Raw genomic sequence first — 27696 nt, 5'->3', positions numbered from 1 at the left:
AGGGGCGGCAGCAGGACTTGCCCCGGAAGATTCAGCGCCGCGCTGATGCCAAACCGGCCAGTGGAGGCACACGGTGCCCTCGCCTCTGAATCTGGAATTCGAATTCGGTCCGGGCAGGAAGTTTTCGGGAGGAAAGGCGAAAGAAACACTAGCTGACCTCGTGATGTTGTTCACAGCCGACCGGTGCTGGAGTGCAGTGCGTGACGTTTGGCCGCTAACCCAGCCTGCGCCATTTGGGGCCACTGCTCTACATGTGGGAAGGCTAGGTGGTAGGGGTGGGGGGCGTGACTGATAAACCACCGAGGTCAGTCGGAGAGCAATTGCAACTGGCCGGAGGTCAGTCGGAGAGCAATTGCGACTGGCCGGAGGTCAGTCGGAGAGCAATTGCGACTGGCCGGAGGTCAGTCGGAGAGCAATTGCGACTGGCCGGAGGTCAGTCGGAGAGCAATTGCGACTGGCCGGAGGTCAGTCGGAGAGCAATTGGCGACTGGCCGGAGGTCAGTCGGAGAGCAATTGCGACTGGCCGGAGGTCAGTCGGAGAGCAATTGCGACTGGCCGGAGGTCTCAGGCTGTGTATCGGCACCGGTTGACATCTATAACAAGTGTGACTTTGTAGGCTGTGATGGGCACACGCCCTGGAAATCATGAGCCACGTTTGAGAATTAAATTCTCCTCCTCCTCCTGATTTTCCTCCACAACAGGATCAGGCCGGACACCACCAGAAGCAACTAGGGGGAGGCCAGGGAATCACTTCAGAGGTCCGAGGAGAGTGTTGCTGAACGCGACAAGAGAATCGAGGAGCTCCAGAGACTGATGACAGGAATGGAAAAGGTACGGAGGAGGTATCTGCACTGGTGGTGAGGTTTTTGGGGGAGCAAGCTGAGGCTGGTTGAATCCAAATTATAATGGCCTCTTTCTGTGCTTCATTTTGTCTTTGGCAGGAACATCAAATCTTGGCGACAAAGATGAGGGAGAATGAATGCCAGCTGGAGGACATGAGAGTGCAGAACCGGGCTGGCATGGCTGATCACCACAGGTACGACGGCCGCTGGCTGAGATTTGAGTGTCCTATCTCGGTCCCCTGCCTCATTTCCTCTCCTGAAGTTGCCAGGCTTATCCAAGGGCGCAGGTCAACTGGGCGCCGACCCCTGACCCATTCGTCTCAACGAGCGACCGCAGCTGAAATCACAGCTCCGTCTTGATCCTGTCCTGGCAAGTATTCTCCAGCAGGAGGCACTGGATGGTGGCACAGGAAGAGGCCTTTAAGCCCCTCTAGCCTGTTCCATCAGTTAGATCATTGCTGATCTGTATCTTAATTCCATTCATGCTCTTTTGGTTCCTATCCCTTAATACCTAACACACATCTATCAATCCTCAGCCTTAAAAACTCCAATTGACCCCATACCCTTTTGTGGGAGTTACAGACCTCGCTGCCCCTTGTGTGAAGGTTCTTACCCCATTGTTCTGAACCCCCCTTCTCTCAAGTCTATTGAATCATTTTATGTACTTGGATCGGTTTGCCCCTCAATCTCCTGAAATCTAGGGAAGACCCGCTGACTTTATGCAACCTTGCAATTTAAACTACTCAGCTGCAGGATATTGTCAGTTGCTGACCTTTCACCTCCCTATCCAGAGGCCCCCTGCTGCCACACAAGCCGCACAGAGTGGGGGAATCAAACTTGGGCGTGCGTTGTGGCTCAGTACCAACAGCAAGCAGTGCGCCTCCTTCTTGCAAAGTTCACCCTCTGCCTTAAAACCGTTCGACTTGACCTGTTGGACACCCCAAATGGCATAGATCTGGAGCCTGAAACTTCCAGCCAGTTGCATTTGCTCTCTGACTGACCTCAGCCAGTTGCACTTGCTCTCTGACTGACCTCAGCCAGTTGCACTTGCTCTCTGACTGACTTCAGCCAGTTGCACTTGCTCTCTGACTGACCTCAGCAGCGTGTCAGTGGTTACATTTCCCCTGAGTTATCCCTTAAAAAAAAAAATTGCAGTCCCCACCAAATTCCTTTATCTAACCATGCAGGTAGTTGTTGGATTTAACACTCACACTCTCTCTCTCTCTCCCATCTGCATTTTGCATTCTTCTCCCCCACCCCTGACTTTCCCAGGTCATTGCAGCTGGAGAAAGAGGTTGAGACCCTGAGGGAGAAGATTTGCCACCTCAATGATATGCTGAAGAGCCAGCAGAGGAAAGTGCGGCAGATGATTGAGCAGGTGAGCGCATGCCCGGTCAAAAGAAATGTTAAAATGCCCCTCGGATCTGTAATCGGCTGGTGTACAGTCCGAATGGCACAGGAGGAGGCCACACGGCCTGTGCTGGCTCTTTGAAAGGGCTATCGAATTAGCCCCACACCCGCCGACAGTGCTCTTTTCCCCATAATCCCTCTAATTATTCCCTTTCCCCCACCCCAAGATCCAGGATTCGCTCTCTCTCTCCCCCTGGCTCCTGGCGCTCGCTCTCTCTCTCTCTCTCTCTCTGGCTCCTGGCGCTCGCTCTCTCTCTCTCTCTCCCCCTGGCTCCTGGCGCTCGCTCTCTCTCTCTCTCTCTCTCTCTCTCTGGCTCCTGGCGTTCGCTCTCTCTCTCTCTCTCTCTCTCTCCCCCTGGCTCCTGGCGCTCGCTCTCTCTCTCTCTCTCTCTCTCTCCCCTGGCTCCTGGCGCTCGCTCTCTCTCTCTCTCTCTCTCTCCCCCTGGCTCCTGGCGCTCGCTCTCTCTCTCTCTCTCTCTCTCTCTCCCCCTGGCTCCTGGCGCTCGCTCTCTCTCTCTCTCTCTCCCCCTGGCTCCTGGCGCTCGCTCTCTCTCTCTCTCTCTCTCTCCCCCTGGCTCCTGGCGCTCGCTCGCTCTCTCTCTCTCTCTCTCCCCCTGGCTCCTGGCACTCGCTCGCTCTCTCTCTCTCTCTCTCTCTCTTCCTGGCGCCTGGCGCTCTCTCTCTCTCTCTCTCTCTCTCTTCCTGGCGCCTGGCGCTCTCTCTCTCTCTCTTCCTGGCGCCTGGCGCTCTCTCTCTCTCTCTGTCTCTCTCTCCCTCTGGCTCTGATTACTGGACGAGCTCAGACAGCCAGGGTTTGTCTCCACTCCCTGCCTCGCCCAGAGATTGAATTCCTGCGAAATGACGCTTGGACAAATTTCAAAACTAAACATGACCCACACACACAGAAAAAGAGAGAAGCTGACGCAGGTTTGAAACCAGGTGCAGCTCCGAATTCTGCTGTGGATCTGGAATTGTGAACACTGTGCTGGATGAATGGAAGTTTCATCACAAGCTCCACCTATTCGACCACCTCCTGCTCTGCTATTTGTCCAATTGGTGATCAAGTACACGACGAAACACTGGGCTTTAATGCCCCATGACCGTTTCTCTCTGACCCGTTCTCCCTCTACTCCCCTGCGGAGATTCATTTTCACCACCTGCTGGAGTTGTCTCTTTAGTCAGGACGTCCTGCGTTTCTCTAGCGCCTTTCACAGCCTCGGGACGCCCCCAGATGCAGCCCAATGCAGCGCTTTTCTGTTTTGGAGCGTGGTCACTCCTGGGATGTAGGAGACGTGGCAGCCAGTCTAACGCACACCAAACCCCACAGAGAGCAGTGTGATAATGACCCGGGTCATCTGTGTGTCCGTTTTTTTTAGTGATGTAGGGCCCAGGGTGAATTCTCCCCGCCCCCCACCCCTGCCCTTCTTCCAATAGCTGCCCACTTGAGAGGACAGGCAGAGCCCCGGTTTTTAATGTCACAAAGATGGCCCCTCCGACAGTACGGCACTCCCTCGGTACTGCCCCTCCGACAGTGCGGCACTCCCTCAGTACTGCCCCTCCGACAGTGCGGCACTCCCTCAGTACTGACCCTCCGACAGCGCGGCGCTCCCTCAGTACTGACCCTCCGACAGTGCGGCGCTCCCTCAGTACTGACCCTCCGACAGTGCGGCGCTCCCTCAGCGCGGGCACTGGGTGTGGGGTGTCACCTGGACTTTTTGTGCTCCGCTCTCTGCGGAGTTGGCCTCCGACCCACAAATTTCTAACCGGGGTTGTGGGTTCAACCCCGCTCCGAGGGAGTGCTGCACTGCCGGAGGTGCTGTCCCTCTTTCGAGATGTGACGGTGAACCGAGGCACCGGTCTGCCCCCTCGGGTGGACATCCAAGATCCCTCATACTGGAAAAAGAGTGAGGTGGGAGAGGTGGGGCAGTCAGTTTGTCCTGGGCTGTGGTACCTGATCCCCATCCTCATCGTCCATTCTCTGTCTGATGAATTTATCCCTTTTTTGACTGTCAAACTCCCAATTGATTTTCTACCCAGACAATTCAGAGCCTGTTTCTCTCTCTCTCTATCTCTCTCTCTTTGCCAGATTCAGACGTCCAGGACTCAGATTGAGGAGAAGGATGTGTTGATACAACAGCTGCAGGAGCGAGTGGAACACCTCGAATCTGAGGTACGGAGCTTTTCATCGCAACGGCAACAATTTACGTTTAATCCGAGATTTACCGGGACCCGGGGATGAGGGACTTCAGTTTGTGTGGAGAGACTGGGAGAAGCTGGGATTGTTCTCCTCGGAGCGGAGAAGGTTAAGGGGGAGATTGAATCGAGGCGTTCGGAATCAGGAAGGGGGTTTGGACAGAGTAAATAAGGAGAAACTGTTTCCACTGGGCAGGAGGGTCGGTAACCAGAGGGGGACACAGATTGAAGAGAATTGGGGAAAGAACCAGAGGGGGAGATGAGGAGAATTTGTTTTTTGACACAGGGGGTTGTTGTGATGTGGAAGGCGCTGCCTGAAAGGGCGGTGGAAGCAGATTCAATAGGAACTTTCAAAAGGGGGGGAATCAGATAAATATTTGAAGGGGAAAAATTTGCAGGGAGATTGGGGGTTGGGAAAAGAGCAGGGGGTGGGGTGGTGGGACTAGGTGGATCGATCTCCGGGGGTTGGGGGGGCAGGACCGCTGGAAAGGCTGTGGAGGCCGCCGAGAGTTAACGCTTCACCAGGGAAACCAGCCCGGCAGCTGGACCTGCACCACAGGGACCTGCAGCGGCTCCATCACCACCACCACCTCCTCGAAGGGGGGGCATTTGGGGATGGGCAGTAAATGACCCCCTCCCCTGTGAAAGAGCGTGGCATGGCCGCCTCTAATTGGACCTGAAGCGTTAACTCTCTCTCTCTCTTTCTATTTCTCGCTCCTCCGCAGGTGCTTGGAAACCTGCCGAGTGTTTCCAGCATCCGGAGGAGGAGGAGACTCGTTTCGGAGCCAGGGTGGAGTCGGGTGGAACAGCGCCAGTGTCCATCCGCATAACCGTCGGTGAACTGACTTTCTTTGGTTTTTTTTTAACCTTTCACCACCCCCCCCCCTCCCAAACAGAACCGAGAGATGCAAGACCACCTGGAATACGTGACCCGCGGCGAGGGCAGAGCCCAGCACGGTTCCCCCACCAGCAGGGGGCAGGGACTCACGGACCACCAGATCTCTCACAGGTAACTGGCGAGGTGGGGAGAATGGGGGGTGGGGTGAGTTGAGTTGTTGGGGGAGGGGGGAGTGGTTGGCATGTGCCGGATCGCCGACCAATCCTGGGGGGGTGGTTTGTCACGTACACCCACCACCCGTCACTCTCTCGCTCTCCAATTGGCCAGACGCCATGTCAATCACGCCGCCTAACCCCACAGTGGCCAGCTCGACCTGTCGTTCGGCCAATCGGATTGTTCTTGACCGTTCGTTGGATAGTTTCGTTACCCTCGGCCTCTCTCGTCGTTTCCAATTCCATCTCCAATTTATTTTTATAACTTAAATTTAAGCCTTAAAGAAGTGAATGAAAAATTCAATCGTGCCTCTTGAAATATTTATCCAATTAACCCCACTCTTCCCCACCTCCCACCCCCTGCTCTTTCTCCCCACAGCCCTGCAAATTGTACCCCTTCAAGTATTTATCCAATTCCCCTTTTTGAAAGTTCCTATTGAATCTGCTTCCACCGCCCTTTCAGGCAGCGCCTTCCAGATAACAACAACTCGCTGTGTAAAAAAAAAATAAAATTCTCCTCATCTCCCCCTCTGGTTCTTTCCCTGATTCTCTTCAATCTGTGTCCCCCTCTGGTTACCGACCCTCCTGCCCAGTGGAAACAGTTTCTCCTTATTTACTCTGTCCAAACCCCCCTTCCTGATCCGAACGCCTCGATTCAATCTCCCCCTTAACCTTCTCCGCTCTGAGGAGAACAATCCCAGCTTCTCCCAGTCTCTCCACGTGAACTGAAGTCCCTCATCCCGGGTCCCATTCAGGGTAAATCTCCCTCCTGCAGCCTCTCCAAGGGCCTCGACATCCTTCCTAAAGTGTGGAGCCCGGAATGGGACCCAGTCCTCCAGCTGGGGTATTTATTTAGTGATTTATGAAGGTTTAGAGTAAATTCCTTGCTTTGGACTTTGTGCCTCTATTTATAATGCCTGGAACATCTGTAAGCTTTTTAGGGAAATAAAACGCACTGTTTATTTGTTAAACAGTTCATTTTATCATTTTTATTTCTGAGATTGAGATTTGGCTCTTTCTTTCTTTCTGTTATCAGTTCAAGACTCCCACTGGGATCCAAGAAACCCAGAGCGTTAGTACGAGTGCTGGAGACGTCGTGACGATACTGTTTTTACTCACGTCAGAATGAAACCAAACAAACTGGCAAAGATTCTCCTGCAGGAGTATGATTCTATGTAAACATGGAATGGGTATTCAGGCTGAGGGGAGTGGGAGAGGGAACACTCTGTCAGTCCCAACTCCAGACAAATGACACACCGCACTGGTTAGATACAGAGTAAAGCTCCCTCTACACTGTCCCCATCAAACACTCCCAGGACAGGTACAGCACGGGGTTAGATACAGAGTAAAGCTCCCTCTACACTGTCCCCATCAAACACTCCCAGGACAGGTACAGCACGGGGTTAGATACAGAGTAAAGCTCCCTCTACACCGTCCCCATCAAACACTCCCAGGACAGGTACAGCACGGGGTTAGATACAGAGTAAAGCTCCCTCTACACTGTCCCCCATCAAACACTCCCAGGACAGGTACAGCACAGGGTTAGATACAGAGTAAATCTCCCTCTACACCGTCCCCATCAAACACTCCCAGGACAGGTACAGCACGGGGTTAGATACAGAGTAAAGCTCCCTCTACACCGTCCCCATCAAACACTCCCAGGACAGGTACAGCACGGGGTTAGATACAGAGTAAAGCTCCCTCTACACTGTCCCCATCAAACACTCCCAGGACAGGTACAGCACGGGGTTAGATGCAGAGTAAAGCTCCCTCTACACTGTCCCCATCAAACACTCCCAGGACAGGCACAGCACGGGGTTAGATACAGAGTAAAGCTCCCTCTAAGACTGTAGCTCGGTCCCAATCTCCAAGTGCCCTCCTCTGCAATCGAGCCAGTCTGTTCCTCCTATTGGTTTGTATTGTTCCGAGATGGGGAACTTGGCAAAGTCAGAGGGCGTAGTCTACCCTGTCTGCACCACTCCACCTCCTTCTCCCCCCACCACCTCTGTAATTGGCCTCCTGGTATTCTCACCTGCAATGCCCTGTCTGCCGCCCTGGGTAAGACGGTGGTGCTCCTGGCTACCACTCCAGAGTCGAGTTAGCATTTTGATATTCAGGGTTTGGTGCCTCCACCTGTGGGGTGGGAGTGAGGGCGGGAAGCTGCGCGGTTCTCGGCACAGCAAGACTCCAGACAAGAGGGGTGGGTTGGGGAGTGGGAGTGGGGGTGGGGGGTGTGGAAGTGCTGGAGCTCTGAAAGGAAAGCGGAAAATGTTGGACGTGCCCAGAAGACTTGTCGGCAGCAGCCGCGAGGAGAGAGAATTCGTTCGCGGGCGGGACACCAATTTAAACTGTGCGGACGATCAGGGCAACCTCCCCTCTGCCCACCGCCCTGGGAGGTGGGAGAGGGTGGGGTAGCGAGGCTACATTCTCTACCCTGGCGATCCCCTGACGCGAACGGCAAGACATATATATTAATGTAAATACACTCGAATCGTTGTATGGCTAAAATTTCAGTTCCCAGCCCGTGGTCCATATTTATTTAAATTATTTCTGTGTTCCCTGAGCAGCCTGAGGTGTTCAGCTATTCACGTTGAATATGTTTCCTGAGCATTGCAATTCAAATAAATGCGAGCTGAGCCCCCATTCCACCCCGAGTGTTATTTAAAGCGACAGCAACGAAAGTGGTTTCTCCTTTTCTTTATTTACTGTTGGTATTGTCCTCGGTTGAGATGGAAGCGAATTATGTTTCTTCTGGATTTCCTTCTTGTGCTTCGAGGGAGAGAGATGTGTCCTGGACCCCACCGCCAAGTGGATTCAACGGTTCAGACTTCCAGAAAGGGGGACGATTTCCCCCCCTCGAGTAAAAACATTCGCTGGTCGCCGTCTCGAACGCCTACAACTGAGAATTCGCGGTTCTCGAACCACAGTATTATGCTTTTATTTTAATGTTTCAGGTCACTGGCCTTTCATTTCTTTTTGATCTACGTAGCTCAGTATCACACTTTTCTTTAGGTATGTGCTTTAATCACCGAAATACAGTTAACACATTTTTTTCACACTGTAAGATCCCACAAACGACAATGAACGGTTTTGGCCAGTTAACTTAAATGTCTGATTAAAAAAAACATCAACCGAGGAAATGGAGAACTCTCTGCTTCATCAAAAAAGTTGCAGAACTTTCAACATGCACTGACGCGCGAGGCTTTTTGTTGAACATTTCAGTCAAAAGACAGAGTCCATCGACAGCTCAGCACTCCCTCGCTACAGCACTGCAGTGTCAGTCTGGATTATAAACTCAAAAGTCCTGACCTTGGGCTTCAAGGCTCTGATTCAGAAATGGGAACGTTTCAGGGAGTTCCAAAGATTCTGAGTGAAGACGTTATTTTTCTTTTCCCCTCGTCCCAGTCGAAAATGACCGAGCCCTTATCCCGAGTCTGTGACTCGGACCCCCCACCCCGTGTTCTAGGCCTAGCTCGGGTGAAAATAGCCTCGCAGAACTCGATACGTTCCAAGACCACCTCTCCTCCTCCTCCTCCTAGGCGGTAGAGAATATCGGCCCAATCTGTTGGATCTCTCCTCGTAGAACGACGCACTCGTTCCAGGAATCAGTCGCGTCAACCTTAATTCAACCCCTCCCTCCATATCCTTCGTTACGGACACGAAAACCATACACACCACTCCAGGTGTGGTCTCGCCAAAGCCCTTTACAACCATGAGTTCTACCGGAGCAGGGACATGTCCTGGAGTAGCCGAATTCTATGTACAGTATAAGATCTTATGTACTGCATAAGATCTTTTCTTTAATGGGATCGGTGTGTCGCTGGTAAGTACAGCATTTGTTGCCCATCCCTAATTGCCCCCTTGAACTGAGTGGTCTTGCTCAGCCCTTTCAGAAGGGGCAGTTAAGAGTCAACCACATGTGCTGTGGGTCTGGAGTCACATGTAGGCCAGACCGGGTAAGGACGGCAGATTTCCCTTCCCTAAAGAGGCATTAGTGAACCAGATGGGGTTTTTAATGACAATCCAGGATGGCTACCATGGTCACCATCGCTGAGACTCGCTTTTCAATTCCAGATTTTTATTCATTGAATTTAAATTCCACCAGCTGCTGTGGTGGGATTTGAACCCATGTGTCCCGCGACATCACCACTGTGCCCTCACCCCCATCTAGCCCCACAATGCTTCTCACCACCCCCCCCCACATGACTGAATAGCCTGTCACCACTGTCTATCCAGGCCCTTGAAGCAGGTGGTCAGGGGCCCCTGAGCCAGCTTCACAGAGTGAGGGGAGAGACATGTGAGGAGAGTTCTTGCAGCCTCTGCACGCAACACCAGCTCCGGATGCCACGGGGGGGAGTGGGGGGGAGGAGAAACAGTGCTGCACACTCAGGCAGTAGCAGGGAAATCAGGGGCTGGCGTTGTCAAGCGGTGTGACCACCAGATGGCAGCGCCACCCACAGAATCTCTGCAGAGTCTCAGAACACATCGGTCAAAGGGATTTGCACATCCCACGAGTGCTCCTTTTAAGGTTACGTGGCCTAGGAGAATAATCACCTACGAGGGGACAAGCGGTGATTTTTGGACCCACTCTTTCAGTTCGAGCGGTGTTAACGACATGGTCGCCATCACTGATACTAGTTTCAATTCAAGATTTTATTAACTGAATGTAAATCCTGCTGTGCTGGGGTGTACCCAGGTCTGGCTAAGTCTACAGCTGTATACAACACAAAACCCTTTCTCCTTTCCCCTGTATTGGGTTGAGCCAGTGAGGGGGGCCGGACATCAGCACAAGCTGATCTCTTCTCTCTCTCTCTCTAATTACTTCCCAGTTGGATGTTGCCCTATGATTCCGGAGTTCCCGGAGGCCTCTTGGCCATGTGGACGAGCTGGGGACCCCCTACGACGAGGCACCCCCATCGACTGGGAGCGGCTCCCACACGTTCTAAGCTGATCCTCGGATTTTAGGGAGAGGTCCCGGGTGTCGGAGGGCAAGGACAATGTGTGCATTTTAAAAAAATGTTTGGGATGTGGGCGTCGCTGGGCTGGGCCCAGCATTTATTACCCACCCCTAATTGCCCCCTTGAGAAGGTGGTGGGTGAGCCGCCTTCTTGAGCCGCTGCAGTCCCTGTGGTGTAGGTACACCCACCGTGCTGTTAGGGAGGGAGTTCCAGGATTTGGACCCAGCGACAGTGAAGGAACGGCCGATATATTTCCAAGTCAGGATGGTGAGGGGCTCGGAGGGGAACTTCCAGGTGGTGGTGTTCCCCATGTGTCTGCTGCCCTTGTTCTTCTAGATGGTAGAGGTCGTGGGTTTGGAAGGTGAGAGGTTAGAACACGTTTTGATTCCCCAGTTGTCAGCAATGCACTCTGACCCCTACCCTGCTTCAGACAAGAACTGAAACCCAGAGACTTAATTCAAATCCAGTCAACTTTATTTTAAATAAAAATGGGAACAAACAATGGAAGCTTATTCGGCAGACTGCAGGCAGAGGAGTGGGGGGAGAGAATGACCCGCCAGTACTGTACCCCTATACAGTGACAGACCAGTCCCCACCAGTACTGTACCCCTATACAGTGACAGACCTGTCCCCATCAGTACTGTACCCCAGTGTTATAACAGTAACAGACCCGTCCCCACCAGTACTGTACCCCTATACAGTGACAGACCTGTCCCCACCAGTACTGTACCCCTATACAGTGACAGACCAGTCCCCACCAGTACTGTACCCCTATACAGTGACAGACCTGTCCCCACCAGTACTGTACCCCTATACAGTGACAGACCAGTCCCCACCAGTACTGTACCCCTATACAGTGACAGACCTGTCCCCATCAGTACTGTACCCCAGTGTTATAACAGTAACAGACCCGTCCCCACCAGTACTGTACCCCTATACAGTGACAGACCTGTCCCCACCAGTACTGTACCCCTATACAGTGACAGACCTGTCCCCACCAGTACTGTACCCCTATACAGTGACAGACCAGTCCCCACCAGTACTGTACCCCTATACAGTGACAGACCTGTCCCCATCAGTACTGTACCCCAGTGTTATAACAGTAACAGACCCGTCCCCACCAGTACTGTACCCCTATACAGTGACAGACCTGTCCCCACCAGTACTGTACCCCTATACAGTGACAGACCTGTCCCCACCAGTACTGTACCCCTATACAGTGACAGACCTGTCCCCACCAGTACTGTACCCCTATACAGTGACAGACCTGTCCCCATCAGTACTGTACCCCAGTGTTATAACAGTAACAGACCCGTCCCCACCAGTACTGTACCCCTATACAGTGACAGACCTGTCCCCACCAGTACTGTACCCCTATACAGTGACAGACCTGTCCCCACCAGTACTGTACCCCTATACAGTGACAGACCTGTCCCCACCAGTACTGTACCCCTATACAGTGACAGACCTGTCCCCACCAGTACTGTACCCCTATACAGTGACAGACCAGTCCCCACCAGTACTGTACCCCAGTGTTAGACAGTAACAGACCCGTCCCCACCAGTACTGTACCCCTATACAGTGACAGACCTGTCCCCACCAGTACTGTACCCCTATACAGTGACAGACCTGTCCCCACCAGTACTGTACCCCTATACAGTGACAGACTTGTCCCCACCAGTACTGTACCCCAGTGTTATACAGTAACAGACCTGCCCCCACTAGTACTGTACCCCTATACAGTGACAGACCTGTCCCCACCAGTACTGTACCCCTATACAGTGACAGACCTGTCCCCACCAGTACTGTACCCCTATACAGTGACAGACCTGTCCCCACCAGTACTGTACCCCTATACAGTGACAGACCTCAGACCTGTCCCCACTAGTACTGTGCCCCTATACAGTGACAGACCTGTCCCCACCAGTACTGTACCCCTATACAGTGACAGACTTGTCCCCACCAGTACTGTACCCCAGTGTTATACAGTAACAGACCTGCCCCCACTAGTACTGTACCCCTATACAGTGACAGACCTGTCCCCACCAGTACTGTACCCCTATACAGTGACAGACCTGTCCCCACCAGTACTGTACCCCTATACAGTGACAGACCTGTCCCCACCAGTACTGTACCCCTATACAGTGACAGACCTGTCCCCACCAGTACTGTACCCCTATACAGTGACAGATCCGTCCCCACCAGTACTGTACCCCTATACAGTGACAGATCCGTCCCCACCAGTACTGTACCCCTATACAGTGACAGACCAGTCCCCACCAGTACTGTACCCCAGTGTTATACAGTAACAGACCCGTCCCCACCAGTACTGTACCCCTATACAGTGACAGACCTCAGACCTGTCCCCACTAGTACTGTACCCCATACAGTGACAGACCTGTCCCCACCAGTACTGTACCCCTATACAGTGACAGACTTGTCCCCACCAGTACTGTACCCCAGTGTTATACAGTAACAGACCCGCCCCCACTAGTACTGTACCCCTATACAGTGACAGACCTGTCCCCACCAGTACTGTACCCCTATACAGTGACAGACCTGTCCCCACCAGTACTGTACCCCTATACAGTGACAGACCTGTCCCCACCAGTACTGTACCCCTATACAGTGACAGACCTGACCCCACCAGTACTGTACCCCTATACAATGACAGACCTGTCCCCACCGGTACTGTACCCGTGTTATACAATGACAGACCCATCCCCACCAGTACTGTACCCCAGTGTTATACAGTGACAGACCCGTCCCCACCAGTACTGTACCCCAGTGTTATACAGTGACAGACCCGTCCCCATCAGTACTGTACCCCAGTGTTATACAGTGACAGACCCGTCTCCGCCAGTACTGTACCCCAGTGTTATACAGTGACAGACCCGACCCCACCAGTACTGTACCCCAGTGTTACACAATGACAGACTAAGAAGGTGAGATGCATTTCTACCCGATCCGACATGTCTGGTATAAACCCTGGTGCCATGATTTTGATTGAGTTGAAATGTGGGTGTTTGGAGCAGGCTGAGTAACAGTGGGATCCTTATCTCTCGGTGGGTAACGTTCAGGGAAGCTTGTGTCCTCACAATGTGCTCTCCAGAGTGTTGTAGTTGTCCTTGAAGCTCTTCAGCTCCAGGAAGTGTTTGGGCCTCTTGCTCTTCTGGTTGGATGGCATGTAGGTGACCTGGATGGTGGTGGGCGAGCTGGTCTCGGAAGAGGTGGTCAGCTCCTTCGCTGCAGCCTGGTGCTGTGCCTGGCCCCGGTTGGTCCGAGACTGAAGGCTGCTCAGGGAGAAACGAAAACGTACGTTAAGATGGGTCCGCACAGGTCTCTCTCTCTCTCTCTCCACCTTCCTCCCTCCTGACTGAACTCGTTGGGGCTACGGGGTTCCAGAGGCCCAGGCAACCCCCCTCTGCTGCCAAGTGCCCACAGAATCGCACAGCAGGGGAGACCATTCGGCCCACCGTGTCTGTGCTGGCTCTTTGAAAGAACTATCCAATTAGTCCCCCTCCCCTGCTCTTTCCCCCATCGCCCTGCAAATTTTCCCATTTGAGTATTTATCCGATTCCCCCCCTTTTGAAAGTTCCTATTGAATCTGCTTCCACCGCCCTTTCAGGCAGCACCTTCCAGATCACAACAACTCTGTGTTTATAAAAAAACTCTCCCCATCTCCCCCACTGGTTCTTTCCCCGATTCCCTTCAATCTGTGTCCCCTCTGGTTACCGACCCTCCTGCCCAGTGGAAACAGTTTCTCCTTATTTACTCTGTCCAAACCCCCTTCCTGATTCCGAACGCCTCGATTCAATCTCCCCCTTAACCTTCTCCGCTCTGAGGAGAACAATCGCAGCTTCTTGGCTGGAAGGGCCTGGGTGGGGCTTGAACCCACGATCTTCTGTTTCGAAAGTCACAGCTGGAGGCCCCAGGGGCTTCTCGAGCAAGTTGCCTCTGAGGTGGCAGTCAGCTTAAACTGCCTTTCCCATCGAGGGCGACTGGGTCCAGCGCTCCACTGAGAGCGGCACTATAAGGCACAGAGTTACAGAATGGTTAGAGCAGGGGAGGAGGCCACTCTGCCCATCATGTTTCGTCAAGACTCCGCCAGAGAAACTCAGTTCGTCCCCCTCTACCGCCTTTTCCTCGTGACCCTGCAACCCTTTCCTCTTCAGGTAATCGTCCACTTCCCCTTTTGAAACCCTCGATTGGCCCTGCCTCAGCTGCACTCTCAGGCAGCACACTCCAGATCCCAACCACTCGCTGCCTGAAGAAGTTTCCCCTCGTGTCACCAGTGCTTCTTTTGCCAGTCACCTTAAACTGGTGCCTCTGCCTCTCGACCCTTCCACCTGTGGGAACAGTTTCTACCCCTCTACTCTGTCCAGGCCCCTCGTGATTTTGAACGCCTCTATCAAATCCCCTCTCAACCTTCCCTTCCAATCCCCTCTCAACCTTCCCTTCCAATCCCCTCTCAACCTTCCCTTCCAATCCCCTCTCAACCTTCCCTTCCAATCCCCTCTCAACCTTCCCTTCCAATCCCCTCTCAACCTTCCCTTCCAATCCCCTCTCAATCCTCCCTTCCAATCCCCTCTCAATCCTCCCTTCCAATCCCCTCTCAATCCTCCCTTCCAATCCCCTCTCAATCCTCCCTTCCAATCCCCTCTCAATCCTCCCTTCCAATCCCCTCTCAATCCTCCCTTCCAATCCCCTCTCAATCCTCTCTTCCAATCCCCTCTCAATCCTCTCTTCCAATCCCCTCTCAATCCTCTCTTCCAATCCCCTCTCAATCCTCTCTTCCAATCCCCTCTCAATCCTCTCTTCCAATCCCCTCTCAATCCTCTCTTCCAATCCCCTCTCAATCCTCTCTTCCAATCCCCTCTCACCCTTCCCTTCAAATCCCCTCTCAACCTTCCCTTCAAATCCCCTCTCAATCCTCTCTTCAAATCCCCTCTCACCCTTCCCTTCAAATCCCCTCTCAATCCTCTCTTCAAATCCCCTCTCACCCTTCCCTTCAAATCCCCTCTCAATCTTCTCTTTTCTTCAAGAATGGCCCCAAAATCCCCAATCTATCCAAGTGAAGTTCCTCATCCCTAGAACCATTCCCGTGAACCTTTTCTGCACACTCTCTCTCTCTCTCCAAAGCCTTCACATCCTTTCTAAAGTGCGGCGCCCAGAACTAGACACAATACTCGAGTCGAGGCCAAACTAGCGTACTACAAAGCGAGTGCAGGAACCCCAGTGAGTGCGTCTCGCTCTCCGGCCGACACTCAGTTCTGAATACCGGCGGGAGGGGGCCGGTGCATCGGGGAGTGTGGCCAGAGCCAAGGGCGTTGGGGAGAAACGAAAAGTAAGGTTTGTTCTACGAGGAGGTGTGACGAGGCTACCCCGCGGAGCACAGGATTAAAGACGAGCCCAAAGATTGGTCAGAGCCACGCTTTCAAGAATAACAGCAGCTGAGCACCGGTAAAAAATGGTCTGCAAGCGCTTTCCCACCTTAAGTAAGGATGACTTTGTATTTCTATAGCAAGGATCGCCTACGGTGTGTCACGGCCAATTAATTATTTTTGAAACGTAGTCGTATTGTAGGAGGCATGACAGCCAATTTACACACAGCAAGCTCCCACAAACAACAATCAGACTAATGACCAGATCGTGTTCTTTTTTTTGGTGTGGGCTGAGGGATGGGGAAACGCCCCTGCTCTTAGGTAACATAGTGGGTAATGTCACTGGACCAGTAATCCAGCTAACGCTCTGGGGGACACGGATTCAAATCCCACCCCGGCAGCTGGTGGAAGCTAAATTCAATTAATTAAAATCTGGAATTGAAAAGCGAGTCTCAGTGATGGTGACCGGGGCAACCATCATGGATTGTGGTAAAAACCCATCTGGTTCACTAATGCCCCTTTAGGGAAAGGAAATCTGCCGTCCTTACCCGGTCTGGCCTACACGTGACTCCAGACCCTACAGCCACGAGGCCGTCTCTTAGATGGCTAAGCGAGCGACACAGTTGCATCAAACCCCTACAGAAGAAAATAAAAGCACGGTGGGTGTACCTACACCTCACTGTGGGGGGGGGGGGGGCAGGCAGCGGCAGCTCACCACCGCCTTGTCGAGGGGGCAATTAGGGATGGGTAATAAATGCCGGGCTAGCCGGCGGTGCCCGCGTCCCGTGACCAAGTTAACAAAAACAAAGACAGAACTCCGCGTGTTCACCCGAAAGGAAGGGGAGGCGCGTCGGCTGAAGGCTGGATTCGAATGGCAGTGCTGCACTCCCTCAGCGTTGCACTGGCTTAGTTGCACTGTAATAGGGAACGGCAAAGGGGTCGGGAGGATGAGCTTAACTCACATGGTGGCTAGCTCGTTCACAGCTTGCTGGTACTTCATGCATTCGTTTTTCCCGAAGAACTGGAACACAAAACAAGGAACGACATGAGAGCCTCTTCCCCCCACCCTCCGGCCCGCGACAGCTCAGCTGCACAGCACGGAAGGATTCACCAAACACTTGAAGACATGCAAATATAAAACTTGGTTAAGTTACTTTACAGGAAATTAAGTTAATCTTCCTCAGAAGTGATTAATCTTCCACTTAGTAATGCACCAAAAATATCTATCGTTTTATTTATCTACCACATCGCCTGCTCCAAATTCCCCTCCGAGCCACTCGCCACCCTGACTTGAAAATATATCGGCCGTTCCTTCACTGTCGCTGGGTCAAAATCATGGAACTCCCTCCCTAACAGCACGGTGGGTGTACCTACACCACAGGGACTGCAGCGGTTCAAGGTGGCAGCTCACCCACCACCTTCTCAAGGGGGCAATTAGAGACGGGCAACAAATGCTGGGCCCAGCCCAGCGACGCCTCACATCCCGCAAAACGAATAAAAGACGCAATATATGTACGTCTAAATTGAAGGGGGTTTGGTCTTATGAGGATAGGTTGGGCCTGTACTCATTGGAGTTTAGGAAAGGCGATTTTATTCAGACATATAAGATCCTGAGGGGGGCTCGACAGGGTGGAGGTTGAGAGGATGTTTCTCCCTCATGGGGGAGTCTAGAACGGGGGCGGGGGGGGGCACAGTTTAAAAATAAGGGTTCTCCCTTTGAAGACGGAGACGAGGAGGAATTTCCTCTCTCACACAGGGGGTGGTCAGTCTGTGGAATTCTCTTCCCCAGAGAGCGGCGGAGGCCGGGTCACTGGATATATTTGAGGCTGAGTTAGACAGATTTTTGATCGACAAGGGAGTCGGGGGCGGGGTTTGGGGATGGGCCCGGGGAAAAAAATGGTTAAGGCCACAGTCAGATCAGCCATGATCTTACTGAATGGAGGGGTAGACTCGATGGGGCCGAATGGCCTCCTCCTGCTCCTAATTCATACGAACCCCACCGCACCCAGGGGGGGGGAAGAAGTTTCTCTCGAGCCACCTTTTCAGGACGTGACAGTGCGTCCAGTGACAATACCACGATGGGGTTCCCCACGGCACAGGAGGGTGGGGGGGCCCATTCGGCCCAGCCTACGGCAACCTCTGCCGGCGCACTTACCGCCGTGCCATGACGCGCCGCCTCGTATCCGTCTATGAGTTTGTCGATGAGGTTCTTGCGGACTCCTCTGAATGGGGTGTTCCCCTCTCTCAGCTCCATCAGGAAGCTACGGAAACTCTTCCCCGTGAAACACTTGGCGTAATCGGGGCCTTCGCCGATGGGGAGATCTGCAGCGGTGAACACATCAAAAGGGGGAGTCACGACGTTAAAAAAAAAAAATCACACAGGGCAGCCGGAGGCCATTCGGCCCATCGTACCTGTGCTGGCTCTTTGAAAGGTCCATCCAATTAGTCCCACGCTCCCCCTGCTCTTTCCCCCCCACAGCCCTGCAAATTTATCCCCCTTCAAACATTTATCCGATTCCACCCCCCTTTTGAAAGTTCCTATTGAATCTGCTCCCACCGCCCTTTCAGGCAGCGCCTTCCAGATCACAACCACTCGCTGCGTTAAAAATAAATTCTCCTCATCTCCCCCTCTGGTTCTTTCCCCGATTCTCTTCAATCTGTGTCCCCCCTCTGGTTACCGACCCTCCTGCCACAGTTTCTAAGGCAGCTTCTCCCTATTTGTTCTTAATAATTTTGAATGAAGTCTCCCCTCAACCTCCTCTGTCCCAAGGAGAAAAATCCCAGCTTCTCCACGTAACTCACCCCTGCTAAGGACCTCACTTGAACGTTTCCACTGGCCAGGCGACAAGTGAAATGGTAAAAACCACTAAATCCGGCAGCTAAACGTTTAGATATTAAAACAAAGGTGGAGGAGAAGACAGGTGAAACGGGAACAGATGAACTTCGAAATTGATTTTTTTTTTATATATTCGTGCCTGGGATGTGGGCGTCTGCTGCCCATCCCTAATTACCCCTTAAGGAGGTGGTGGTGAGCAGCCTTCTTGGACTGCTGCAGTCCCTGTGGTGTAGGTACGCCCACAGTGCACTTAGGGAGGGAATTCCAGGATTTTCACTCAGCGACAGTGAAGGAACGGCCCATACAGTTCCGAGTTAGTGCTAAAAGACAACATTTAGTGCATTCTAGCTGAATGCTCGCAGCATTCTCAACAGGGTAGATGACTTGAAGCCACAAACAGAGATAAATGGTTATGATTTAATTCCCATCGCGGCAGCGCAAGACTGGGAACTGAATATCCAAGGATATTCACCACGTAGGAAGGTAGGCAAAAAAAGGAAAAGGAGGTGGGGTAGCACTGTTAATGAGGGATGAGGTCAGTGCATTAGTGAGAGGGGAAATTAGGTCAAAGGATCAAGATGTAGAATCAGTTTGGGCAGAGCTAAGAAACAGCAAGGGGCAGCAAACATTGCTGGGGGTTGTTTACAAGGCCCCAAACTGTAGTGGTAAGGTTGGGCACAGTGTAAATCAGAAAAATTAAGAGCTGTATGTATCATAGGTAATACAGTAACAATGAGTGGCTTCAATTTACATGTAGACTAGATAAACTTAATCAGCACTAACGCTGTGAAGAATGAATTCCTGGAGTCCATACGAGATGGGCTTCTGGAGCAGCATGGAGAACCACCAACTGGGGATCGCGCTATTTTAGGTTTATTATGATAGAATGAGAAAGGGCTAATTAATAACCTTGCTGTAAAGGAGCCTTTGGGAAATAGTGACCATAACATGATAGAATTTAACGGTAAGTTTGAAAGTGATACAGTTCACTCTGAAACTAGGGGCTTAAATCTGAACAAAGGAAGGTATGAGGGGCGAGTTGGCTATGGTTTATTGGAAAAATATGCTAAACCGTTTGACTGTAGACAGGCGATGGTTAGTATTTAAAGTAGTATGACATGGTCTACAACAAATATTCATTCCTCTAAGACACAAAAATCCAACAGGAAAAGGTGAATCAATTGTGGCTAACAAAATAAATTAAAAGATTGCATTAGATCAAAGGAAGGTTGCCAGAAAAAAAGTGGTAAACTAGAGGATCGGGAGCAATTTCGAACCCAGGAGGGCCAAGCAACTGATAAAGAAAGGGAAAAGAGAACATGAATGTCAGCTAGCGAGAAAAAGCTTCTTTAGGTACGTGAAAAGGAAAAGGTTAGCAAAGACAAACATGGGCCTGTACAGGCGGAGACAGGAGAGTTTATAATGGAGAAGAGGGAAATGGCGGAGAAACGAAACAATTAATTTGTGCCTGCCTTCACGGAGGACGATACAGAACATCTCCCAGAAATACTAGGGAGCCAAGGGACCAGCGAAAATCAGGAGCTGAAAGAAATTAGTATTAATAAAAATTAATTGGATTGAAGGTCGATAAATCCCCTGGACCCTGGTGAGCTACATCCCGGAGTGTGGAAGGTGGCGACTTTAGCGATAGTGGATGCATCGGTGGTTATCTTTCAAAATGGAGGGGATGCAGAGGAGAGTCACCAAGACGTCGCCTGGGATGAAACATTTAAGTTATGAAGAGAGGTTGGATAGGCTTGGATAAATGCAAAAAAACTGCGGATGCTGGAAATCCAAAACAAAAATAAAAATACCTGGAAAAACTCAGCAGGTCTGGCAGCATCTGCGGAGAGGGACACAGTTAATGTTTCGAGTCCGTATGACCCTTCAACAGAACTAAGTAAAAATAGAAAAGAGGTGAAGTATAAGCTGGTTTAAGGTGGGGGGGGGGGTAGAGCTGGATAGAGGGCCAGTGATAGGTGGAGGTAACCAAAAGATGTTATAGACAAAAGGACGAAGAGGTGTTGAAGGTGGTGATATTATCTAAGGAATGTGCTAATTAAGGGTAGAAAGCAGGACAAGCAAGGTACAGATAGCTCTAGTGGGGGTGGGGTGAAGGGAAGGGATCGAAATAGGCTAAAGGGTAGAGATAAAACAATGGATGGAAATACACTTAAAAATAATGGAAATAGGTGGGAAAAGAAAAATCTATATAAATTATTGGAAAAAAAAATGGGGGCGGGGGGGCGGATCAGAAAGTGGGTGGGGATGGAGGAGAGAGTTCATGATCTAAAATTGTTGAACTCAATGTTCAGTCCGGAAGGCTGTAAAGTGCCTAGTCGGAAGATGAGGTGCTGTTCCTCCAGTTTGCGTTGAGCTTCGCTGGAACGTTGCAGCAAGCCAAGGACAGACATGTGAGCGTGAGAGCAGGGTGGTGTGTTGAAATGGCAAGTGACAGGGAGGTATGGGTAATGCTTGCGGACAGACCGAAGGTGTTCTGCAAAGCGGTCACCCAGTCTGTGTTTGGTCTCTCCATTGTAGAGGAAACCGCATTGGGAGCAACGAACGCAGTAACCGAAGTTTTCCACCCATGGTGGTTGACAAGGCCCTCAAACGTGTCCGGCCCATCTCCCATGCATCCGTCCTCACATCTTCCTCTCCCTCCCAGAACCATGATAGGGTGCCCCTTGTCCTCACTTATCATCCCACCAGCCTCTGCATTCAAAGGATCATCCTCCGCCATTTCCGCCAACTCCAGCATGATGCCACCACCAAACACATCTTCCCTTCACCCCTCCGGCGGCATTCCGCAGGGATCGTTCCCTCCGGGACACCCTGGTCCACTCCTCTATCACCCCAAACACCTCAACCCCCTCCCACGGCACCTTCCCATGCAATCGCAGAAGGTGAAACACCTGCCCCTTTACTTCCCCTCTCCTCACCGTCCAAGGGCCCAAACACTCCTTTCAAGTGAAGCAGCATTTCACTTGCATTTCTCTCAACTTAGTCTACTGCATTCCGGGGATGGGGTTGTGATCCGTCACTCACCCACATGCCGGAGGGCATCCAGAGCCTTCATTCTGTAGATGTAGTTGTAGCGACCTGCGGAGATTAATGCGGAGAAAGGTCACCCTTGTCTGTCGCTACCGTCAAATGAATAAACTTTAAACCACCCAAATCACTTCCTAAAAATGAAACGTTTGCTGATCTTTGGATACAATCTTCTTTTGATAAATTATGTGCTCACCACAAAGAGGAATTTAAACGTCAAACACGGCCTCACTTCAGGCAACAGGTCATGATAATAATCCCTATGCACATGGGGTTAGGTACAGAGTAAAGCTCCCTCTACACTGTCCCCATCAAACACTCCCAGGACAGGCACAGCACAGGGTTAGATACAGAGTAAAGCACCCTCTATGCTGTCTCCATCAAACACTCCCAGGGTAGGTACAGCACGGGGGTTAGATACAGAGTAAAGCTCCCTCTATACTGTCCCCATCAAACACTCCCAGGACAGGTACAGCACGGGGTTAGATACAGAGTAAAGCTCCCTCTATGCTGTCTCCATCAAACACTCCCAGGACAGGTACAGCACAGGGTTAGATACAGAGTAAAGCTCCCTCTATACTGTCCCCATCAAACACTCCCAGGACAGGTACAGCACGGGGTTAGATACAGAGTAAAGTTCCCTCTACACTGTCCCCATCAAACACTCCCAGGACAGGCACAGCACGGGGTTAGATAAAGAGTAAAGCTCCCTCTACACCGTCCCCATCAAACACTCCCAGGACAGGAACAGCACGGGGTTAGATACAGAGTAAAGCTCCCTCTACACTGTCCCCATCAAACACTCCCAGGACAGGTACAGCACGGGGTTCGATACAAAGTAAAGCTCCCTCTACACTGTCTCCATCAAAAATTGTGTTACAAACTCATGTTGTTGAAATACTCATCCTGGTCTGTCGCCTCGACCATCGTATTCTCGCTCTCCATAAACTTCAGCTTATTCAAAACTCCGCTCCCAGCATAATCGCAACTCACACCAAATCCCATTTGCCCATCATCCCTGTGCTCACTGACCTACAATGGCTCCTTTCCAGCAATGCCTCCATTTTAAAATTATCTTTGTTACCAAATCCCTTCATGGCCTCATCCTCCTCCAGCACCTACACCCTTCCCTCTCTCTGTAACCTCCTCCAGCCCTTACCCCTCCTCCCTATCTCTGTAACCTCCTCCAGCCCCCACAACCCTCCCTATCTCTGTAACTTCCTCCAGCCCCTACACCCCTCCCTATCTCTGTAACCTCCTTCAGCCCCTACACTCCTATCTCTGTAACCTCCTCCAGCCCCTACACCCCTTCCTATCTCTGTAATCTCCGCCAGCCCCTACACCCCTCCCTATCTCTGTAACCTCCTCCAGCCCCTACACCCCTCCCTATCTCTGTAACCTCCTCCAGCCCCTACACCCCTCCCTATCTCTGTAACCTCCTCCAGCCCCTACACCCCTCCCTATCTCTGTAACCTCCTCCAGCCCCTACAACCCTCCGAGATCTCTGCACTCCTCCAATTCCGGCCTCTTGCCCATCCCCCGATTCCCATCGCTCCACCATTGGCGGCCGTGCCCTCAGCTGCCTGGGGGGCCCTGAGCTTTGGAATTCCCTCCCCAAAATTCTCCACGCTCCCGGACCTCCTTCAATCCTCTCCTTAAAAAACTGACCTCTCTGACCGAGGTTTTGGTCACCTGCCCCTATTATCTCCTTAGGTGACGCGGGGGTCACATTTTGTTTTATAACGCTCCTGTGAAGCGCCCTGTGGGGGGGATGTTAAAGGTGGCTATACAAATGCAAGGTGCTGGTGCGAGCTACCTTGGTTTCCTGGTTCCTGAAGCTGCAGTAGGCGCGTGTCTCCTTCGTCCAGGAGCTGTGGCTCATAATCAAGGTCCTGCACTTTCAGGAGGCTCCTGTCAATCTCCTCCCTCAGGTCCTGTCAGGCAACACCCAAGAGAAGAGGGAAAAAGTTAAGCTGTCCAGCACAGCGCACTTTCCCCGAGAAGATATATTCTCACAGATAAAACTATCTCAACAAGGCCAAAAGTGGCGAAAGGACTGGGGGGGGGTGGTGGATACACAATGGGCTGTGGGTGGGGGTAGTGGGGACTAATTGGATAGCTCTTTGAAAGAGCCGACACAGCACGATGGGCCAAAATGCCCTAAATGACTCTGTGCACTAACCGTTTTGGAACACTTTTGTTTAGTGATGGTATCTACACACTCATGACGTCTGTACCAATCTGCACAGAATTTCTCTCTCTCTCTCCTCAGCTCCCTTGTCTTCATTATGGGGAGATGGAGATGTGCTGGGAATGTCACTAGACTCATAATCCAGAGGCCCAAGCTAATGCTCTGAGGGGACACGTCCGTGGGTTCAAATCCCCCCACGGTAGCTGGTGGGATTTAAATTCAATGAATAAAATCTGGAATTGAAAACTAGTCTCGGTAACAGTGACCATGACAACTATCGTCAATTGTCGTAAAAACCCCATCTGGTTCACTAACGCCCCTTTTAAGGAAGGGAAATCTGCCGTCCTTACCCGGTGTGGCCTACGTGTGACTCCAGACCCACAGCCATGTGGTTGAGTCTCAACTACTCTCTGAAATGGCTGAGCAAGGCCACTCAGTTCAGGGGGCAATTAGGGGCGGGCAACAAATGCCGGGCTAGCCAGCGACGCCCACATCCCACGAAAGAATAAATCCATCCTTTCCTGTGAGCTTAAGTAGCCGGTGGATTAGCAGAGGAGCATCGCTAATTCTTCAATTTAACATTCAAGGCTATGGGCCAAGTGCTGGTAAATGGGATTAGGTAGGTAGGCCAGGTGTTTCTCAGGTGTCGGCGCAGGCCCGATGGGCCGAAGGGCCTCTTCTGCACTGTGAGATTCTGTGATTCAGCGCTGAAGCGCACACAGCTGGGCAGGCGGGATAGCCACACCCACCCACCCCATTTGGACGATTGCCACTGTGCCAAGATGCCAGCGCCGGCACGTTAAGCCCGTGTTAAGGTCCCGTCACAGCACAGGTACAAACCTTGGGTGCGTTGTGGCCGATGGGTGCATGAGGCCCCCGCCTCGATTTCATGGCGAACCTCATGATCTGCCGCTTGACAAAGATGAAGAGCAGCACAAAGACCTGGGGACAGGAGAAAGCAACGTGAAGCAGCAGCAGCAAGAACCTGCGTCCCCGTAGTGCCTTTCGCTACCTCAGGACGTCCCAAAGCGCTCGGCAGCCGCTCTCTCCGACGTCGTCGGCATGGCAATGTACGAAACGCGGCCGTCAATTTGCGCACAGCACGATCCCACAAAGTTTCGATGTTCGTTTGAGGTATAACATTGGCCAATACAATATATGTCTCACATCGCTGACTTCCCAAATCTCAACATCTTGCACTGCGTTCATTTGTTGAATTACAATTAGGGTTTCTCTGTCGTAATCCTACAAATGTTACTCAACTAACTATTGTATTGAGTCTTATAGAGCTACACAGCACAGAAACAGGCCCTTCGGCCCATCGTGTCCGTGCTGGCCATCAAGCCCCTATCTACTCTAATCCCATTTTCCAGCACTTGGCCCATAGCTCTGTATGCTGTGGCATTTCAAGTGCTCATTTAAATACTTAAATGTTCTGAGGGTTCCTGCCTCTACCACCCCCTCAGGCAGTGTGTTCCAGATTCCCACCACCCTCTGGGTGAAAAAAATCCCTCCTCAAATCCCCTCTAAACCTCCAGCCCCTTACCTTAAATCTATGCCCCCTGGTTATTGACACCTCCACTAAGGGGTAATGTTTCTTCCTATCTATGCCCCTCATATTTTTGTACACCTCTATCAGGTCCTCCCTCAACCTTCTCTGCTCCAAGGAAAAACAACCCTAGCCTATCTAGTCTGTCTTCATAGCTGAAAAGCTCCAGCCCAGGCAACATCTCCTCTGCTCTCCAGTGCAATCACATCCTTCTTATAGTGTGGCAACCAGAACTGCACACAGTACTGCAGTTGTGGTCTAACTAGCGTTTTATACAGTTCCAACATAACCTCCCTGCTCTTGTACTTTATGCCTAGGCTAATAAAGGCAAATATCCCATATGCCTACTTAACCACCTTATCTAATTGTGCTGCTGCCTTAAGGGATCTATGGACATGTACACCAAGGTCCCTCTGATCCTCTGAGCTTCCTAGGGTCCTACCATCCATCGTGTATTCCCTTGCGTGTTAGTCCTCCAAAAACGCATCACCTCACACTTCTCAAGATTAAATTCCATTTGCCACTGCTCTGCCCATCTTACCAGCCCATCTATATCATCCTAATGCTAGTGATAACTAGCAGAATGGCTCAGATCCCAATTCCCTCCTTGCTAAAATTAAGAGCCTAGATGTTGTACAATATATAGACTCTCTAACTTAAAAATAAAGCTAATAAAAGCAATCCTGCAAATGGAAACCGAGTAACCTATAGCATTAATAACTAGAGATACCTAGGAGAATGACTCCGGTCACCAACTTCCCTTTTTGAAAAAATTAAAAAAGCAGCTAGTGATTTTTCAACGGCGACCTTCTGAATTGAAAACAAAGGTTTCTCTTTAGTAATCCTACATTTGTTAACCTAGTAACTAATGCATTAACGAGCGATAACTAGCAGAATGATTGAGGATCCAATTTATCTTTTGTTTAGAAATTAAAAACAGACTAATGCATGTTGCATTGCACCAGTCAGAATTAAAAACAAAGTTTTCTCTTTAGTAATCCTAAAAACGTTAACCTAGTAACTATTGCATTAATAACTAGAGATAACTAACAGAATGGCTGAGAATCCAATTTCCCTTTGGCTTAAAAGCTAAGAACAAACCCAAACACATTAACTGGCAGAATTGAAAATAAGACGTGTTCCCTTCAGCAGTCTTACAATTGTTAACCTAGTAACGACTGCATTAACTAGAGATAACTAGCAGAACAGAAACCACTTACCAAGCTCCCATATGCCATGACCAGCACCACATTGACACCAGACAAACTCTTTGCACCGGCCATATTACTCTGCAATCTTTCTAGCTTTAAGATTTAAATGTGAACATCTGGTTAGTATTTGGCCTCCATTTCCCTTTAAACCCAGTTTATCAACAAGTTACTGGGTCCTGGACTGGTTGCTTAGTGATGGGGATGGGGAAGGGTAAGGAGGCAGGCTCTCGCGAGGTTTGGCATCAGGATTTCCGGCCTCCGGCTTCGGCCGTTTCCGGTGAGGCTCGGCGACTTTCCGTCGGCATTCGGGCGTTTCCGGCAGCACATCGGCAACTTCCGTCGGCACTCGGCCATTTCCGGCGCCGAACTCGGCAATTCCCGGGATCGCGGTCGCGGCGAGCGTCGACCTGAGCGCGAAAGCCGACGATATTTGTTGTTGTTGTTGGTGGTGGCGGCGGGGGAACGTAAAACACTAGACGTTATAATTCGGAAAGGCGCCAACGTTATTTTATTTGACATCGGCTCATCAATAAATCGACCTGAAAGCAGATGGCAGCGATGTTTGACATGACGTTACATATTTATTGGGAAAACAAAACGTAGAGAGGTTGCACACCAAAATGGCCGACCGGAAGCACTGGGGGTCACGTGATGGGTCAAAGAGAAAAAGAAAAGGGGCCGTCTGTTATTAATAATCGAAAAAGGATATTATCTTTTAGAAAATAAATGGATCGTAAATAAATAAACAGTTGGAGGAGAGGAGGGGAAACACGTTTATTTTTTTTACGGGGTGACGTTATGGGAATCAAAATGGCAGTTGGAAGGGGGAGGGGAGTGAGACCGACCGGAAACGGCGGTTGGCAAAGGGGGGGGTGATCACGTGATGGACTCCACTCTTTTTCCCTATGATCTAAACAATTATATCCAACAGGACCAATTAATATCTTATATTGATATAAAAGAAAATCTATTGGGATGAAGCGGGGGGGCGAACGAAAAGTAAAAAGATTCAGACGTTGGC

The 27696-nt window shown here is 51.2% G+C and overlaps 2 protein-coding genes across 2 annotated transcripts; one reads left to right on the top strand and one right to left on the bottom strand.

Moving 5' to 3' along the window:
- Nucleotides 1–665: 665 nt before the first annotated feature.
- tuft1a (tuftelin 1a) lies at nucleotides 666–6643 on the top strand (the record flags this gene model as incomplete). The annotated part of the gene is given in 7 exon segments (XM_078537887.1): nucleotides 666–731; nucleotides 733–831; nucleotides 942–1036; nucleotides 2115–2220; nucleotides 4339–4422; nucleotides 5342–5454; nucleotides 6532–6643. Coding segments are annotated over 7 exon segments (627 nt in total), but the record flags the coding sequence as incomplete, so codon positions are not given.
- Nucleotides 6644–11992: 5349 nt separating this feature from the next.
- ltap1 (lipid transport auxiliary protein 1) lies at nucleotides 11993–27277 on the bottom strand. The gene is made up of 7 exons (XM_078537889.1): nucleotides 26685–27277; nucleotides 24756–24857; nucleotides 23541–23658; nucleotides 21722–21775; nucleotides 17993–18159; nucleotides 16800–16858; nucleotides 11993–13746 (listed from the first exon to the last, which is right to left on the bottom strand). The coding sequence occupies exons 1-7, from the start codon at nucleotides 26745–26747 to the stop codon at nucleotides 13548–13550; spliced, it is 762 nt and encodes a 253-aa protein (XP_078394015.1). The 5' UTR covers nucleotides 26748–27277; the 3' UTR covers nucleotides 11993–13547.
- Nucleotides 27278–27696: the final 419 nt, after the last annotated feature.

This window comes from Cetorhinus maximus, unplaced genomic scaffold, assembly GCF_964194155.1.
Source record: "Cetorhinus maximus unplaced genomic scaffold, sCetMax3.hap1.1 HAP1_SCAFFOLD_3260, whole genome shotgun sequence".
Classification (NCBI taxonomy): Eukaryota; Metazoa; Chordata; class Chondrichthyes; order Lamniformes; family Cetorhinidae; genus Cetorhinus; species Cetorhinus maximus.
Note: the sequence above shows the minus strand (reverse complement) of the source record. Positions and strands in the feature narration are given on the sequence as shown.

Bases quoted from the DNA above. Each gene is read 5' to 3' on its own strand.
- ltap1 (XM_078537889.1), bottom strand. From the start codon at position 26,747: ATGGCCGGTGCAAAGAGTTTGTCTGGTGTCAATGTGGTGCTGGTCATG. The intron at 23,659-24,755 runs GTTTGTACCTGT...GTTGCCTGACAG, and splicing joins TCGGCCACAACGCACCCAAG to GACCTGAGGGAGGAGATTGA. The intron at 21,776-23,540 runs GTAGCTCGCACC...TAATCTCCGCAG, and splicing joins TCAGGAACCAGGAAACCAAG to GTCGCTACAACTACATCTAC.